This window comes from Neophocaena asiaeorientalis, unplaced genomic scaffold (genome assembly GCF_003031525.2).
Source record: "Neophocaena asiaeorientalis asiaeorientalis breed wild unplaced genomic scaffold, Neophocaena_asiaeorientalis_V1.1 scaffold236, whole genome shotgun sequence".
Classification (NCBI taxonomy): domain Eukaryota; kingdom Metazoa; phylum Chordata; class Mammalia; order Artiodactyla; family Phocoenidae; genus Neophocaena; species Neophocaena asiaeorientalis.
Genome location: NW_020173418.1, coordinates 417,951 through 437,608, shown reverse-complemented (window position 1 = coordinate 437,608; position 19,658 = coordinate 417,951). Strand labels below are relative to the sequence as shown.

The 19,658-nt window shown below is 37.9% G+C and overlaps 1 protein-coding gene across 4 annotated transcripts in view; it reads left to right on the top strand.

Moving 5' to 3' along the window:
• The window catches only part of OCA2 (OCA2 melanosomal transmembrane protein), a 229,999-nt gene that overhangs the window by 171,534 nt on the left and 38,807 nt on the right, over positions 1-19,658 (top strand). For all 4 annotated transcript variants that reach the window (XM_024747301.1, XM_024747303.1, XM_024747302.1 and 1 more), the window contains exons 19-21: positions 3,203-3,330; positions 16,217-16,276; positions 16,914-17,018. In XM_024747301.1, the coding sequence (XP_024603069.1) occupies positions 3,203-3,330; positions 16,217-16,276; positions 16,914-17,018 (293 nt within the window). The remainder of the gene's footprint in view (positions 1-3,202; positions 3,331-16,216; positions 16,277-16,913; positions 17,019-19,658) is intronic.

Below are 19,658 nucleotides of genomic sequence, written 5' to 3'. Positions count from 1 at the left end.
TTATTGCTGAGTAGTATTCTATGGTTTGACTATGCCACAATTTATACACCCATTCACCTATTGATGAATATTGGATAGTTTGACTTGACTATGACAATGAAAACTGCAGTGAATATTTGTGTTCAATTGTTTGTATCATCATATACTTTAATTTTTCTTGGGATAATACCTAAAAGTGTAATGGTTGGTACATGTAGTGGATTTATGAATAACATTTTTGAAAACTACCAAACTGTTTCCCAAAGTGGTTATACCATCTTACAATTCTACCAGCAGTGTATGAGATTTCCAATTCCTCCATATCCTTATCAACACTTAGTTTGGTTGATCTTTCTGACTTTATACATTCTAAGGTACATAGTGAAATGTCATGTGGTTTTACTTTGCATTTCCCTGGTGACTAGTGATATTCAGCATCTTTTCATGTGCTTGTTTGCCATCCTTTTATCTTCTTTGGTGAGGTGTCTGTTCAAAATATTCCCCATTTTAATTGGATTGTTTACTCATTTTTGAGTTTTGAGAATTCAGAAAATGCATTCTAGATATGAGTCCTAGATGATTTACAGATATTTTCTCCTATTTCATGGCTTGTCTGATTTTTCTTAACAGTTACTTGAAAAGCAGGAATTTATTATTTTGATAAAGTCCGATTTATGAAAATTTTCTTTTATGGATACATGCTTTTAGTGTATCTAAGAAAACTCCCCTGAGATCAAAGAAGTTTTTGCCTATGTTTATTCTAGAAGTTTTAAATTTTACATTTAGGCTTATTGTCCATGTAACTAACTTCTGTGTATGATTTAATAAACCGATCAAAGTAAAAAAAATTTTTGCTTCTGAATATCCAATTGTTTCAGCACCATTTATGGAAAAAATTACAGTTTCTTCACTGAACTATTGTTGAACTTTTCTTGCAAATCAGATGATCTTTAACTTGTGGATGTATTTCTGGACTCTCCACTGATCAGTTTGACTATATTTATGTAATACTACACTGTTTTGATGACCATAACTTTAAAATAAGTCTTGAAGTGAGGTAATGTATGTTCTCCAATTTTGTCCTTCTTTTTCAAGATTGTATTGGCTATTCTACGTCATTTGAATTTCCATATGAATTCTGGGATTTCTACAAAGTATTTTTAGGAAAAACTAAAGGAGACCTTAATATATGGAGACATATACCACATTAATAGATAAGAAGACTGCATATTGTTAAAATGCCAGTTCTTCCCAAAGTAATCTATACATGGTCCCTCAAAGGTGTCCACATTCTAATTCCTGATGTTAATACCTGTGTATGTTATGTTACATGATAGAAGGGACTTTGCAGGTAAAATTAAGGTTACAAACCTTAAAATAGGGAAATTTTCCTGGATTATCCAGGTGTGCCCAATGTAATGACATAGACCCTTAAAATGGAAGTGGAAAAGAGGAGAGTCAGTTAGAGACATGCAACAGAAGAAGAAACAGGAGAGATTTGAATTGTGAGAGTGACTTGACTTGACCCACCATTGCTGGATTTGAAGATGGAGGAAAGGGATCATGAGCTAGGGAATGTGGGTGGCCTCTAGAAGCTGAGAACAACTCCTGGGTGTCAGCAAGTGAGGAAATGGGGACCTCAGTTTGAATTGAATTATGTCTACAACCCAAATAAGCAAGGAAACAGTTTTTGTCCTGAAGCCTCCAGAAAGGAATGCAGCCTGCCAACACTTTGCCTTTGTTTTGAAGCTCTAACTAGAGGCCCAACCAAGCTCATCATACTTCTGACCTATGAAAACTGTGATATAATAAGGAGGTGCTATTTCAAGCCACTACATTTGTAGTAATTTGTTATGGCACCTATAGAAAACTAGTACTCTTTTTATGCCTGTATAATCTATAGCAATATCACTTATCTTATTCTTGATATTAGCATTTTTCCCGTTTGTCTTTTTGTCCTATTTAGATTGGCTAAGTTTTATCAATCTTCTTGATCTCCTCAAAGAACCAAGTTTTGGTATCATTGCTTTTTTCTAACATTTTTCTATTTCATTTATTTCTGATCCAGCACATTTTTATTCTACTTATTTTGAGTTTTATTTGCTCTACTCAGAAAAAATATTTGTTCAGCCTATTTGAACAAAAACTTCACAAAAGAACATATATGGATGACAGATAAGTACACAAAAAGATGCTCAACATCATTAGTCACTAGAGAAATACAATTTGAAATCACAATGAGATACCATTTCATACCCACTGTAATGTCAAAAATCAAAAAAGTTAAGTGTTGAAAATATGGAGAAACTGGAATTCTCATATACTAGTGGTGGGATTGTAAAATGTTACAACCATTTTGGGAAACAGTCTCACAGTTTCTTAAAACATAAATATTCCATTATACTAGCCTATTATATGATCCAACCATTTCATTCCTAGATATTGACCCAAGGGAACTGAAAGCATAATGTACATATAGATAATTTATGTGGAAGTTCACAGCACATTCATTTGTAATAGCCAAACACTGGAAGCAGTGCAAATGTCCATCAAGGTGAATGAGTATGTACATTGTGGCATAGCCATACCACGACATACTAAACAATAAAGAAGAATGACTATTGGTCCACACACCAACACTGAAGAATCTTAAAATAATTGTGCTGAATGGAAGCGGTCAGATAAAAAATACATACTAGGGGCTTCCCTGGTGGTGCAGTGGTTGGGAGTCCGCCTGCCGATGCAGGGGACACGGGTTCGTGCCCCGGTCCAGGAAGATCCCACATGCCGGGGAGCGGCTAGGCCCGTGAGCCATGGCCACTGAGCCTGCACGTCTGGATCCTGTGCTCCGCAACGGGATAGGCCACAAGAGTGAGAGGCCTGCGTACCACAAAAAACAAACAAACAAACAAAAAAACTATATGACTACATTTAAGAAAAGAGATGAATGGTTTCCTGGGGTGGGGTCTGGTGACAGGAGGCGGGAGAGGGAGAAAAGAACATGGGCATGAGTAAACTGCTGGGGTGGTGGATATATTCATTATCCTGCTCGTTGTGTTGGTTTCTTTGGTATATACATTACCCAAAATACAAATTGTACGTTTTAAGCATGTTCAGCTTGCAGAATATCAATTATCTTCAATTTAAGAAAGCAATCCGAAGATGAAGAATTAGTGTTTTAACAATTGAACTACATCTATAACTCAGTTTATTTGTTTTTCAGGGTGGATTGCTATTCTGGGTGCCATCTGGTTGCTAATTTTAGCTGATATCCATGATTTTGAGATAATTCTACACAGAGTAGAATGGGCAACCCTTCTATTCTTTGCAGCACTCTTTGTTCTGATGGAGGTAAGACTTTAGTTGAACTTTTGCAATATGATCTTGTCTGATTTTTAGATTTCACATTTTGTTTAGTGAATGAAGAAAGCCCAAAGTCTGTAAGTCTTTCTACATATTCACTAAGTGGAAAATTATGGGGGTTGAAATTAGACTATTTTAAGTTAAATCAACTTTTATCTCAGGCACCTAAATATTATTTAATAAATTGATTTATTTGGTTGCTGGTTTTTTCTTGAATAATGTTTGTGGTTCGTAAACTTGTTCTAATTTCATTTGTTACAAAGTATAGTAGAATTTACTCTAATTTTGGGGCAAAATGACTTGTTACAGAAAGTACAGGGAAATGTTATTTTGATGATCTATTCCATTTTGTGTAATATTTAAGTAAATATTCTGTTATGATGGAAAAGACTACATCAAAGAAAAGAATGAATAATATGTATTGCTTTATTTAGTTATAATGGTTGTTACAAAATTATTCACAATACTTTTTAATCTTGAGACTTCACTTATAAACTTCTGTCCTCCTCAAATGCAAAGCTCTTCTGATGTACAAGACTACTACTCCCCAAAGGATCCAAATGTTTCACATTAATTACCTTAATTAATTACCTTAATTTATTGATGACAGACCCATTCAATATTCATTATTCTCTTGATTCAGACTTTGGCTTTTTTTCCCTAATTTTTTAAAAAAAGGTCCCTTGAATCACTGAAATCTATGTCTTTAACTCATAATGGATTGCATAGATGTGTAATCAAATGACTCACATAGGCCCTCCAAATATGTCAGGGAGTCATGAATCATATTCTACTTCATCAGTTTCCTACTCAAAAACTTCACCTTTTCTATTCTGAGTCTTCTTTACACACAGAATATGAGGACTACTGGGGGGAAAATTCTGGTTACTGTTTTGTGATTGGCTTTTGAGAGTCCCTGACTCAATTACATGCTTATTCAAGGTGTAAATTGCTATCTCATCTGAGTTTTTGTCATATTGTTCTCAATGGCATATACTTCTCTTTGTCTTGATGGGATAAACACTGGAATTTTTAAAGCAACTTAAAATATAATTTATATATCATAAAATTCACTCATTTTAACTTTACAGTTTAATGACTTTTAGTAAATTTTGAACGTTTTATCCCTATGACCCTTACACCAATTTATAGTCAATTCTAGCTCTTAACTCCAGCTCTAGGCAATCACTAATCTTTTTTCTATCTATTGATGTGCCTTTTCTGTACATTTCATCTAAAAGGAATCCTATACTGTGTACCATTTTCTGTCTGGTTTCTTTAAATTAGGGTAATGATGTTGAGGTTCATCCATGTTCTGGTATATATCTTAGTCTCCTTTTGTTTTATTGCTGAATAGCATTCAACTATATGGATATACCATATTTTATTTACCTATTTTCATAGACATCTGTGTATATTTGTGTATGTCTTTATGTGGACATATTTTCATTTCTTTTAGGTAGGTGTTAGGTCTTATCATAAGTTTAGCTTCTTAAGAAACTGCCTGAGACTTCCCTGGTGGTCCAGTGGTTAAGAATCTGCCTTCCAATGAAGGGGACATAGGTTAAATCCCTGGTTGGGGAACTAAGATCCCACATGCTGCAGAGCAACTAAGCCCAAGCACCACAACTACTGAGCCCAAGCACTCTAAAGCCCATGTGCCACAACTACTGAGCTCTCATGCTACAACTCCTGAGCCTGCATGCTCTGAAGCCTGCGTACCACAACTAGAGAGGCTGCGCACCTCACCTACTGAGCCTGTGTGCTCTAGAACCTGCATGCCACAACTCGAGAGAAGCCTGTGCACTGCAACAAAGAGCCCACATGCTGCAGTGAAAGATCCCACATGCCGCAATGAAGATCCCACGTGCTGCAGCTAAGACTCAATGCAGCCAAATAATAAATAAATAAATATTTTTTAAAAACTGCCAAAATGTTTTTCAGTGGCTGTACCATTTACATTCCTGTCAGTAATGTAGTAGATTCCAGTTTCTTTATATCCTCCCTGTCACATAATACCATTCTTTTTGATTATAGACATTCTAGTAGGTGTGAAAAGGTATTTAATTTTTTAAAAAGCAAATATGAGGAAAATCCTTTTGAACCATGTTTTTCTCTGTAGTAGCTGCACCAGTTTACACCAACAGTGTAGAAGGGTTCCCTTTTCTCCACACCCTCTCCAGCATTTATTTTTTGTAGACTTCTTGATGATGGCCATTCTGACTGGTGTGAGGTGATATCTCATAATTTTGATTTGCATTTCTCTAATAATTAGCTATGTTGAGCATCTTTTCATGTGTCTCATGGCCATCTGTATGTCTTCTTTGGAGAAATGTCTCTTTAGGTCTTCTGCCCATTTTTTCAGTGGGTCGTTTGTTTTTCTGATATTGAGCCACATGAGCTGTTTGTAAATTTTGGAGATTATTCCTTTGTCTGTTGCATCATTTGCAAATATTTTCTCCTATTCTGTGGGTTGTCTCACAGAGTGGGAGAAAAGCTTTGCTGTGCAAAAGATTTAAGTTTCATTAGGTCTCATTTGTTTATTTTTTATTTTATTTCCATTACTCTAGGAGGTGGGTCATAAAGGATCTTGCTGTGATTTATGTCATGGCGTGTTCTGCCTATGTTTTCCTCTAAGAGTTTTATAGTGTCTGGCTTTATGTTTAGGTCTTTGACTTATTTTTGTGTATGGTGTTAGGAAGTGTTCTAATTTCATTCTTTTACATGTAGCTGTCCAGTTTTCCCAGCACCACTTATTGGAGGGTCTGTCTTTTCTCCATTGTATATTCTTGCCTCCTTTGTCCAAGATAAGGTGACCATACACCATATGTGCAAGGGTTTGTTTCTGGGCTTTCTATCCTGTTCCATTGATCTATATTTCTGTTTTTGTGCCAGTACTATACTGTTTTCATGACTGTTGCCTTGTAGTATAGTCTGAAGTTAGAGAGCCTGATTCCTTCAGCTCCGTTTTTCTTTCTCAATATTGCTTTGGCTATTTGGGGTCTTTTGTGTCTGCATACAAATTTAGAAAATGTTTGTTCTAGTTCTGTGAAAAATGCCATTGTTAATTTGATAGGGATTGCACTGGGTAGTGTAGTCATTTTGACAATATTGATTCTTCCAACCCAAGAGCATGGTATATCGTTCCACCTGTTTGTCATCTTCGACTTCTTTCATCAGCGTCTTACAGTTTTTGGAGTACAGGTATTTTGCCTCCTTAGGTAGTATATAAAGGTTATAAATGTGTGTTATATTTTTTGATGCTATTTTGAATACAGTTGCTTTCTTAACTTTATTCTGATTGTATATTAACATTACATAGAGATACAATTGAGTTTTTAATATTAACATTGTGTCCTGTGAACTTGCTGAACCCAGTTATTAGTCTAGTAGCTGTTTAGAATTTTCTTTCATGTCATACGCAAATAAAGACATTTAAATTTTTTTCTGATTGGAATGCCATTAACTAGCTCACACTCTCCTCCTCTCTCTCCTCCAAATATCCTCCTTTTCCCTTCTTTTTCTTTTTTTCCTGTCTTGTTGGCCAGAATCTCTAGTTTAATGTTGAAGTGTGAATATTGACATTCATACATTTTTTCTGATCTTAGGGGAAATGTATTCAGTTTTTCACCATTATGCATAATGTTAGATATAGGGTTTTTTTTAAAAATAGATATCCTTTATTAGGTTGATAAAGTTAGTATATATTCCTAGTTTGTTGTGAAATTTTATCAGTAATGTATATTGGATTTTGTCAAATGTTTTATCTGTATCTATTAAGATGACCATATGATTTTTAACATTGAATCTATCAATTTGAATCTATTAATGTGGTATACTACATTAACTGTTTTCCAGCTGTTAAATCTACTTTGCATTCCTGAAGTAAATCTCACTTGGTCATGGTGTATAATAAGTTTTTGAGGTAGATTACTATTATTTTGTTGAGAATTTTTACATCTACATTCATGTGGGACATTGGTCTACGTTATTATTTTTATGTGATATTTTGTCTGGATTTGGTATGAGCATAACACTGAATGAATCTAACAGAATGAATTCAGAAGTATTCTTTGTAGAAGAATTTGTGCAGGGCTGTTTTTAAATATTCAATAAAAGTTTCCAGTGAAGCCAACTGGGCCTGGAATTTAAATTGTGGGAAGGTTTTGTGTTTGATTTTACTAATTCAATTTCTTAGGCCTCTTCAGGTATAACATTTCTTCTTGAGTAAATATTACTAAATTTTGTCTTCTATGAACTTGTCTATTTCATCCAAGTTTTCTTAATTTTTGGCATAAGTTGTTTATAATATTGCATCTAATACTTTTTATTTCTGTGAAGTCATTTGTGATATTCCCTTTTCCATTTCTGATTTTAATGATTTGTGTCTTCTGTCTGCTTTCTTGATTAGTCTAGGAAAAGTTAGAAAATTTTTTGATCTTTAAAAAAATGAAATTCTAATTTCATTAATTTTCCTTTTTTCCGTATTAAATCATTGGATAAACTGTTACATTGGAAATATGTTCTTTATTTTTTTTTAAAGCTGGGAATCCTTATAGACCCTAGTTTCTAAGATTTAGTTTGTACTGCAATTCATCTAAAAATGTCTGTTCTCTCAGTGACAAAGATATTTTGTTTTCATTATCATCCTCTTCTTCCCTTATAGAAGTGTATGTCCTTAAAATTCCCAGCCTTTAAAAACTTTCTCAGGTTACTCAACTAGCCAGAAGAAAATCAATTTCCAACAAGCTTCTTTTTACTGAATTCTTGGTCCCTGGTTTCTTCCTGCTCCTTTTGACACATAGGTCTTCCTATTTTATTTTATTATTTTTAACATCTATAATGGAGTATAATTGTTTTACAATGGTGTGTTAGTTTCTGCTTTATAACAAAATGAATCAGCTATACATTTACATATATTCCCATATCTCCTCCTTCTTACAGCTCCCTCCAGCTCTCCCTATCCCACCCCTCTAGGTGGTCACAAAGCACTGAGCTGATCTACCTGTGCTATGTGGCTGCTTCCCACTAGCTATCTATTTTACATTCAGTAGTGTATATATGTCCATGCCACTCTCTCACTTCATGCCAGCTTACAATTACCTCTCCCCGTGTCCTCAAGTTCATTCTCTATGTCTGCGTCTTTATTTCTGTCCTGCCCCTAGATTCTTCAGAACCGGGTTTTATTTTAGATTCCATATATATATATAGTACACTGTATTTGTTTTTCTCTTCCTGACTTATTTCACTCTATGACAGAATTTAGGTCCATCTACCTCATTACAAATAACTCCATTTCTTTTTATGGCTGAGTAATATTTCATTGTATATATGTGCCACATCTTCTTTATCCATTCATCTGTCGATGGACATTTAGGTTGCTTCCATGTCCTGCCCAATGTAAATAGAGCTGCATCGAGCATTGTGGTACATGACTCTTTGAATTATGGTTTTCTCAGGGTATATGCCCAGTAGTGGGATTGCTGGGTCATATGGTAGTTCTATTTTTAGTTTTTTAAGGAACCCCCATACTGTTCTTCATAGTGGCTGTATCAATTTACATTCCCACCAACAGTGTAAGAGGGTTCTCTCTTCTTCACACCCTCTCCAGCATTTATTGTTTCTAGATTTCTTGATGATGGCCATTCTGACTGGTGTGAGGTGATCCCTCATTGTAATTTTGATTTCAATTTCTCTAATGATTAGTGCTGTTGAACATCCTTTCATGTGTTTGTTGGCAATCTGTATACCTTCTTTGGAGAAATGTCTCATTAGGTCTTCTGCCCATTTTTGGATTGATTGTTTTTTTGATATTGAGCTGCATGAGCTGCTTGTAAATTCTGGAGATTAATCCTTTGTCAGTTGCTTCATTTGCAAATATTTTCTCCCATCTCTGGGTTGTTTTGTTTATGGTTTCCTTTGCTGTGCAAAAGCTTTTAAGTATCATTACGTCCCATTTGTCTATTTTTGTTTTTATTTCCATTTCTCTAGGAGGTGGGTCAAAAAGGATCTTTCTGTGATTTATGTCATAGATTGTTCTACCTATGCTATTGCTGTGACTAAAACTTCCAAAACTATGTTGAATAAGAGTGGTGAGAGTGGGCAACCTTGTCTTGTTCCTGATCTCAGTGGAAATGATTTCAGTTTTTCACCATTTTGGATGATGTTGGCTGTTGGTTTGTCATATATGTCCTTTATCATGTTGAGGAAAGTTCCCTGTATGCCTATTTTCTGGAGGGTTTTTACCATAAATGGGTGTTGAATTTTGTCAAAAGCCTTCTCTGCATCTATTGAGATGATCATATGGTTTTTCTCCTTCAGTTTGTTAATATGGTGTATCACATTGATTGATTTGCATATATTGAAGAATCCTTGCATTCCTGGAATAAACCCCACTTGATCATGGTGTATGATCCTTTTAATATGCTGTTTGATTCTGTATGCTAGTATTTTGTTGAGGATTTTTGCATCTATGTTCATCAGTGGTATTGGCCTGGAGTTTTCTTTTTGTTTTGACATATTTGTCTGATTTTTGTATCAGGGTGATGGTGGCCTCATAGAATGTGTTTGGCAGTGTTCCTCTCTCTTCTATATTTTGGAAGAGTTTGACTAGCATGGGTGTTAGCTCTTCTCTAAATATTTTATAGAATTCGCCTATGAATCCATCTGGTTCTGGGCTTTTCTTTATGGGAAGATTTTTAATCACTTTTTCAATTTCCATGCTTGGGATTGGTGTCTTTATGTTTTCTATTTCTTCCTGGGTCAGTCTCAGAAGGTTATGCTTTTCTAAGAGCTTGTCCGTTTCTTCCAGGTTGTCCATTTAATTTGCATATATGTCTTGTAGTAGTCTCTCATGATCCTTTGTATTTCTGCAGTGTCAGTTATTACTTCTCCTTTTTCATTTGTAGTTCATTGATTTGAGTCTTCTCCCTTTTTTCTTGATGAGTCTAGCAAATGGTTTATCAATTTCGTTTATCTTCTCAAGAACCAGTTTTTAGTTTTATTGACCTTTGCTATCATTTCATTCATTTCTTTTTCATGTATTTCTGATCTGATGTTTATAATTTCTTTCCTTCTGCTAACTTTGAGGTTTTTGTTTTTCTTTCTCTACTTGCTTTAGGTGTAAGGTTTGGTTGTTTTTTGAGATGTATCTTGTTTCTTCAGGTAGGATTGTATTGCTATAAACTTCCCTCTTAAAACTGCTTTTGCTGCATCCCATAGGTTTCTGGTCATCATGTTTTCAAAGTCATTTGTTTCTAGGTATTTTCTGATTTCCTCGTTGATTTCTTCCATTATCTCTTGGTTATTTAGTAGTGTATTCTTTAGCCTCCATTTGTTTGTATTTTTTACAGTTTTTTTCCTGTAATTGATATCTAGTCTCATAATATTGTGTTTGGAAAAGATACTGAATACAATTTCAATTTTCTTATATACACCAAGGCTTGATTTGTGACCTAAGATATGATCTATCCTGGAGAATGCTCCATGAGTCCTTGAGAAGAAATTGTATTCTGTTGTTTTTTGATGGAATGTCCTATAAATATCTATTAAGTCCATTTGATTTAATGTATAGTTTAAATCTTGCATTTCCTTATTTATTTTCATATTGAATGACCTGTCCATTGGTGAAAGTGAGGTGGTAAAATCCCTTATTATTATTGTGTTACTGTTGATTTCCCCTTTTATGGCTGTTAGCATTTGTCTTATGTATTGAAGTACTTCTATGTTGGGTCCATAAATATTTACAGTTGTTATATCTTCTTCTTGGATTGATCCCTCAATCATTTTGTAGTGTCCTTCTTTGTCTCATCATAATCTTTATTTTAAAGTCTATTTTGTCTGATATGAGAATTGCCACTCCAACTTTCTTTTGATTTCCATTTGCATGGAATAGATTTTTCCATCCCCTCACTTTCAGGCTGTATATTTCCCTAGGTCTGAATTGGGTCTGTTTAGGACAGCATGTATACATGTCCTGTTTTTGTATCCATTCAGCCAGTCTATGTCTTTTGGTTGGACCATTTAATCCATTTACATTTAGCATAATTATCAATATGTATGTTCCTATTACCTTTTTCTTAATTGGTTTGGGTTTGTTATTGTAGGTCTTTTCCTTCTTTTGTATTTCCTGCCTAGAGATGTTCCTTTAGCATTTGTTGTAAAGCTGGTTTGGTGGTGCTGAATTCTGTTAGCTTTTGCTTGTCTGTAAATGTTTTAAGTTCTCCGTTGAATCTAAATGAGATCCTTGCTGGGTAGAGTAATCTTGGTTGTAGGTTTTTCCCTTTCATCAGTTTAAATATGTCCTGCCATTCCCTTCTCTCTTGCAGAATTTCTGCTGAAAGATCAGTTGTTAACCTTATGGGGATTCCCTTTTATGTTACTTGTTGCTTTTCTCTTGCTGCTTTTAATATTTTTTCTTTGTATTTTATTTTTGATAGTTTGATTAATATGTTTCTTGGTGTATTTCTCCTTGGATTTATCCTGTATGGGACTCTGTGTGCTTCCTGGACTTGCTTGACTATTTCTTTTCCCATATGAAGGACGTTTTCCACTATAATCTCTTCAAATATTTTCTCAGTCCCTTTTTTTCCTCTTCTTCTGAGAACCCTATAATTCATATGTTGGTGCATTTAATGTTGTCTTAGATGTCTCTGAGACTGTCCCCAATTCTTTTCATTCTTTTTTCTTTATTCAGCTCTGCAGTAGTTATTTCTACTATTTTATCTTCCAGGTCACTTATCTGTTCTTCTGCCTCAGTTATTCTGCTATTGATTCCTTCCAGAGCATTTTTTAATTTCATTTTTTGTGATGTTCACCTTTTTTTAATTTGCTCTTTAGTTCTTCTAGGTCCTTGTTGAACATTTCTTGTAATTTCTCCATTTTATTTCCAATATTTTTGATCATCTTTACTGTCATTACTCTAAATTTTTTTTTCAGGTAAACTGCCTATTGCTTCTTCATTTGTTTGGACTGGTGGGTTTTCACTTTGCTCCTTCATCTGCTGTGTTATTTCTCTGTCTTCTCGTTTTGCTTAACTTACTGTGTTTGGGGTCTCCTTCTTGCAGGCTGCAGTTTTGTAGTTCCTGTTGTTTGTGTGTCTGCACCCAGTGCATAAAATTGATTCTGTTGATTGTGTAGGCTTCCTGGTGGAGGGGATTGGTTCCTGTGTTCTGGTGGATGTGGCTAGATCTTGCCTTTCTGGTGGCCAGGACTGTGTCTGGTGGTATTTTTTGGGCTGTCTGTGAATATATTATGATTTTAGGCAGTGTCTCTGCTAATGGGTGGGTTTGTGTTCCTGTCTTGGTAGTTGTTTGGCATAGGGTGTCCAGCACTGTAGCTTGCTGGTCATTGACTGGAGCTGGGTCTTAACATTGAGGTGGAGATATCTGGTAGAGTTTTTGCCATTTGATATTTAATGGGCCCAGCGGTCTCTGGTGGACCAATGTCCTGAACTTAGCTCTCCCACCTCAGAGGCTCAGGCCTGATACCTGGCCAGAGCACCTAAACCCTGTTAGCCACCAGGTTCAAAAATAAAGGGAGAATAAAAAATATACACAAAGTCAAAAAAAAAAAAAAAAAAAAAAAAAAAAAAAAGACAGACAGAAACCTCGGACAAATGCAAAAGCAAAGCTATACTGACAAAATTACACAAAGAAGCATACACATACACACTGACATAAAAAGAAAAAGGAGAAATATATATATATGTATGTAAAAGGAAGAGAGCAACCCAACCATTAAACAAATCTACCAATTATAATAAACTCTAAATACTAAACTAAGATAAACATAAAAACAGAAACAAATTAGATGCAGAAAGCAAACCCCAAGTCTACAGTTGCTCCCAAAGTCCACTGCCTCAATTTTGGGATAACTTGTTTTCTATTCAGGTGTTCCAGAGATGCTGGGTACATAGAGTTGATTGTGGAGATTTAATCTGCTGTTCCTGAGGCTGCTGGGAGATATTTCCCTTTCTCTTCTTTGTTCGCACAGCTCCTGGGGTTCAGCTTTGGATTTGGTTCAGCTTTGGATTTGGCCCCACCTTTGCATGTAGGTCATCTGAAGGCGTCTGTTCCCTGCCCAGACAGGCGGGGTTAAAGTAGCACCTGATTAGGTGGCTCTGGCTCATTCAGGCTTGGGGGGAGGGAGGGGTATGGAAGGCACGGCGAACCCGTGGCTGTAGAGCCCAGCGTGACGTTGCAACAGCCTGAGGCATGCTGTGTGTTCTCCCAGGGAAGTTGTCCCTGGATCACGGGACCCTGGCAGTGGAATGCTGCACAGGCTCTGGGCAGGGGATGTGTGGATAGTGACCTGTGCCTGCACACAGACTTCTTGGTGCCTGCAGCAGCAGCCTTAGTGTTCCAGCCTGTCTGTGGTGTCTGTGCTGATAGCCATGGCTTGTGCCAGTCTCTGGAGGTTGTATAAGCGGTGCTCTGAATCTCCTCTCTTCATGCACCCCAGAACAATTGTCTCTTGCCTCTTAGGCAGGTCCAGAATTTTTCCCGGACTCCCTCCCAGCTAGCTGTGGTGCACTAGCCCCCTTCAGGCTGTGTTTACACAGCCAACCCCAGTCCTTTCCCTGGAATCTGACCTTCAAAGCCGCAGCCTCAGCTCCCAGCCCCGACCTGCCCCAGCCAGCAGGTGAGCAGCCAAGTCTCGTGAGCTGGTGAGTGCTGGTCGGCAAGGATCCTCTGTGCAGGAATCTCCCCCCGCCCAGCCCCCATCTCCATCAGTGAAGGGGCTTTGTAGTGTGTAGAAACTTTTCCTCCTTCACAGCTCCCTCCCAGAGGTTTGGGTCCCACCCATATTCTTTTGTTTCAGTTTTTTCTTTTCTCTTTTGCCCTACCCAGGTACATGGGGAGTTTCTTGCCTTTTGGGAAGTCTGAGGTCTTCTGCCAGAGTTCAGTAGGTGTTCTGTAGGAGTTGTTCCACATATAGATGTATTTGTGGGGAGTAAGGTGATCTCCACGTCTTACTTCTCCACCATCTTGAAGGCCTCCCTGACCTTGTATATTTTTATCTTCAATCTTTTTTTCTCCCTTGTCTGAGTTGATTAAGGGTTATGTTAAATTTGATGTCCCACTTTTTGGCAGTTACATTATCTTTTAGTGGTTTACTCTAGAGATGACAGCTTATATTCTTAACTCATCAAGGGCAAACGTTAATTGTTACGTACACTCTTCAACTCTATTTTCTTTAAACAAAATTCCTCTACTATATCCAGTACCTGTGGATTCTCATTCTTGCCTGTTGGTGGTATATCCAAATCTGTTTTTGTTATTTCTGCTCTTGTTCATGTTACTTGTCTTCTTGTATTCTTGATGACCCTCGATTATAATTTTGTTACTTGATCTTAATCTATGGGACTCTTGAGAGACTACATTTGGGGTTCTTTCTTCCAGAAACTTCTTTTGTTTGCCTCTGCTGGATGCCAGGGGATAATTTTTTCAGCCTGTTTCGAGGCTGCCAGTGCAGTGTGAGAATCCCTGTTTCAGCCTACAACCTTGCTGCTGCTCACACCTCAGTGCTCTGACTTCAGCCCTTGGTTGGCATCAAGCTCAAGGTAGTTTCATCCTTCCTTGCCATTCAAGTCTGCAGCTCCCAGCCAGCTGCAAGAAATATTTTCATGGGAAGGGAGATTCATTGGAAGACATTACATTGTCTTGCTAATCCAGTAATGCCCTAAAAGTGTGTTTTATCCAGGGTCTATTTATTCAGCTGCAGAAGGGACCTTAAGACCTCCTAGTCCCTCATTTTGAAAAAAGTAGTGGCATTGATTTATTGTATTTGTCTAATTTCAGTGGAACAGGGATGTCAGATCATTGCTGAACCAGCTTTTTGCAACTAGTCACTGCAACAGAAGGATAATTATGTTTCATATTGTGAGGGATTTACATCGTATTATACAATCATCTTTTCGCTATATAAATTGATGGAGGAGACAAGTGATGCATATAATCTTCAGCTATACATAAACTTTAGTTTGCTGAAGTGTAGAGTATATATTATATATTTACAACTTTAGATTTGATAGAATTAGGTGTTACATAGTTATCTCATTTGTCATTTTATAAAGGAGTATCTATTGGCTATTTGTATTTTCCTCCTATCTTGACTTTCTTTTATAACATAGTCAAGCTGATGTTTTCAGTATTTGTAATCGTTCATTAGGATGACATCACAGTGAAAAGGCCACATTTGAGAGGTGCTAGGTAGCTATGTCACCCCCATGTCTTGTTCCCTCTCGGTGCTTCCTGTCTGGGATCTGTCATGGACAACAGAAGATCTCCTCCTCAGCTGGAACAAAGTGGGAAGACTGAGCAGAATGGCTCCTGAACTTATGTCTCCATCTAATCTTCTTTCCTACCTTTCTCTGGACACAATTTTCGGAATCTGTCTAGTACTATGAAAATAGTACATGCTCCAGTTAAATAGATGTTTCTTTGAAAGTTATGAAAACCATGCATGTTCTTTATATTCTTCTAAAACTCTGTGATGCTTAGCTTTAAAAAGGAATTTGAAATGCAACTTACTGGCAAGACATTCTATACGGAGAGACATTTCTTTATGTACAGGTGAACAGTACTCCTATACAGCGATCTTAAAATAAAGAAATGGCCTTCCATCCAGATGTAAATTTAGCATGGATATTAACTCAAATTAATGAGAAGTTCCTGCCTCTGCTACTGTGCTCTTCTCAATGAATCGTCAGTGTGCATATAAGATAGTAAATTATTTATAGACTGTGTGTTTGATCTTTTATAAAAAAATGAGAGCGCCATGTTCACTTATTCTCATTTTAAAGACATGTTTTCAAAAATTTGATATATTCTCAGTTTTAAACTGATTCTTATCATACCTCTATTTCTTCTAGGCATTGGCACATCTCCACTTAATAGAGTATGTTGGAGAACAGACTGCTTTGCTAATAAAGGTACATTAAATACTGCAATATAATGTGCTCCAGCCACTATTCCTTTGATTTTTTTTAAATTGGCAAGAATAGGTCACATTAATTATATAAAAAAGTATATCAGGGAACCTATTTTATCTTGTGTAGCTAAGAGATGAAAAGAGACTTTTTCAAAGAATATATAATTACAGATGCCTGCAATTTTGCTATTAGCCTTTAGTTAAAAACTTTCTGGGAAGGAGAGAATTGAGTCAGCAGTCTCAGTAAGTGATGCACAGAGGTCGCAGCCTAGGGTCACCACACGGGAAGTGAGGTCAGTGTGACCAGTGTGTCACCGGGTGTCCCACCAGGAATGGGAACACTGGACCTGCTGCCCCCCACCCCGTCCCAGCCCCCAAGGGTTGGTTGGCTTGAGCATGATTGGGAGTCACTCCTCTCAGTTACTTGTAGACCCTGGCCCAGGCTCATGGTAGGGGTTGGGAAAGCCCAGTTGGTCCTGTTTGCACACCTGGGTCTCCCTTGCTCTCCTTGTGTGGAAGAGGAAGGACCAAGAGCCCTGTGGTCCTTTCTGAGTCTCACATGTCCTAGCATCAGATCCTCAGTGCATATGATCTATGTAGCTATGGTACACTGCCCTGCTCTTATCTGTTCCTTCCAGATGGTCCCAGAAGATCAGCGCCTTGCAGCTGCCATCATCTTGGTGGTCTGGGTCTCAGCTATCGCATCGTCCCTGATTGACAACATACCATTCACTGCTACCATGGTGAGTCACAGTCTCCTCCACGTGATGAGGGCCCAGGTTTCACCTGCACACAACCTGGACTCACCCTTCCTTCCAGAGGAAGCAGAGAATGAGCCCTGTCCCTTTACTGCACTAACAGTTTAAGGGGACAGATGTGATGGATCCCAGGCAGCAGCTGGGAGCTGAGGCCTACAGCTGCTGTGGGCAGTGAATCCCAGGATGGCTGTTTGTTTCAGGGTCAGTCTGACTGGGAGCTGCCACCTCTCATGGAAAAGACAGTCTTTCTTTCTTTCTTTTTTCAAAGAAAATTGGAAGACACCAAAGACAGAGGCTGGTTGAAGGTGTTCATCCTTTATTCCTGACAAATGCAGAAGCTATTCTGTCTGGGGTAGCTTCTGGTGCTATGGCCTGGATAAGATTTTGAATTCTCTGTGTGATCTTGACCCAAGTCAAGATTAGGAGGTCCATATTAGAGGACTTTTACAGGGCTATTCCTGCTGTGTCTTCTGACGTCACTGATTGCTCAACTTAGGGCAGAATTGTGAATGCCTGGTATGACAGCATAAAGGTGGGAACAGGAACCTCGGGTCCTGTCACAGCACCTGGTATCCCAGGTGTGATGGGCATGCATGAACACTCCTCATAGCTGGATTCTCAATAGAGGAGACTTATCTCTTGTTCTTGTGACCTTGAGGGCCACTCCTCTCACACAGGACCTTAGGGTGACAGGGGCTCTATGTCACCATGCATTGCCTGGAATCACAGTGTCTGCTGCGTTGATGCTCCAGTTACCTAGCTATTGTTCTTCCAGGGTCTGGGTTTGGTAATTCTGAGTTAATTCTGTGGCTATTATTATTTCTTTATGAAGCCCTGAGTTAGAAGAGTCATCTGGATGTTGTTGAATGTGCTGTCATTACTGTGGTCCTGCAGAGGGCCAGGGGCAGCAGCACCTCTCAGGCAGGCTAAAGCAGCAGAGCCCTGGGCTTCTGAGATGCCAGGTCAGCTTGCGTGTGAATCCCTTTCTTAGTTGAAATAGATTCTGTAGAAGACCCTGTGCATCTGAACCCTATGTAGCTGAAGCCCAGAGAGTTTCATCAGCAAACCTTTCTGTGCTTCCTCGAGGCCCTGCATGCTCACAGCTGATGCACTCTACCTTCTCGGGGGCTTCCAGGTTTCAGGACCCAGACCCTCTCTTGGACTGAACAAAATGGTCCCTATTGTTGAAAATTTAGATTCCTATACTTTCTAAAAATATGACAATTTTGGTATTTTTCTTCCCCAAATATTAATAATTACTCAAAATTTAAATTTAAAAAATACATCAAAGGAATCACAGAGGGTAGGATAACAAATATCAGTACACTTACCACCCAAAATGAGGAAAGTTTTATTCCCTCTGCCTCAGGTTTTCTTGTTTGTTTTGTTTTTAAGAAATAAAACATTATAGAGGAATGTAACATTCTCTGTTCCTTCCCTCAACCCCAATATCATTCTGTCCTTACCTTTCCTGAGGGAACTACCTTCATAAATCTGCAGCATATCACTGTGGAGGGGATTAAAAGAAAGATCTTAGTTTGTGTGAGTCAACATGGTATGGAAACTAACTCCTGAGAAACCAAAACAGCAGCTGCATGGCATGGAGCTTCCTGCAGCCCACAGATCTCTGCCACCTGAATCTACCATGTCAGCACATGATATCCTCTATGGCTGCATCAGAGGAGGGCCACTTGGGTTTCTGCCTTAGTCTGGAAGTGGCATCAGAAGTGACCTGTCACAGTCCTTGGGTGGGAAGCGGACACATGGCCCTGTCCAGATGCAGGGTCCTGGGAAGTATGCCGCACAGAGAGCTGGGCAGACACTTAGGTCTGCACCACTGTCCCTTGCTCCCTTCCTCCCTCCTTTTCACTTGGCTGTCTTTTTCTCCACTTCTTTCTCATTTCTGTGGCGTTCAGGGGATGTGGTCTGTAGGATTTCATACTTAGACATCCCTGAAATGCCCTTTGACCTAGTATGTGGCCAGTTTGCCCCATGTGAGAGCAGAATTCTGCACATGCCCACATGTACAAGCACATTGACTGTACTGTTAGAGCTTCTTTAGATTCACTCATTCTTTCTCTAATCAATCAATTCTGATAGAGCAAATCACTTTACCGGTTTATCTATTTCAACAGACAATTCAATACATTTTTATGAGTACTATACAGTCAGATTAGGCATTAGAGGTTCATTATCTGTATCTCTTCAGGATGGTGGTTTCTTTCACACTGTGTAAGGTCTCTCTTCATCTCTGCTCTGAGCTTCTGCCTGGTTTATCTTTTTCCAATTCTTTATTTTCAACCTTTTTTTTAAATTGTTTTTTAAATCCCTTTTTAGTTGTATTTTTTAAAACAACATGCAAATGGATTTTTAAAATTTCAAGCAGATCATCTCTGTTAAGAGAATAGTTTTGAAACTGCTAGGTGACATTTCAGGGGGCTCTGAGGAGCTCTAGTATTTTATGTTTTGGCACAGAAAGAATTCAGTGAGAGACAAAGTGATAGATGAGAAGTGATTTATTATAATAGGTTGCTTGTGAGGCTTACAAGAGGCTGCTGCACCCAAGAACTTAGTGGGCTCCAGTTTCATAATTAAAGGAAAAGTGGGAAGGGGGACAAAACCATC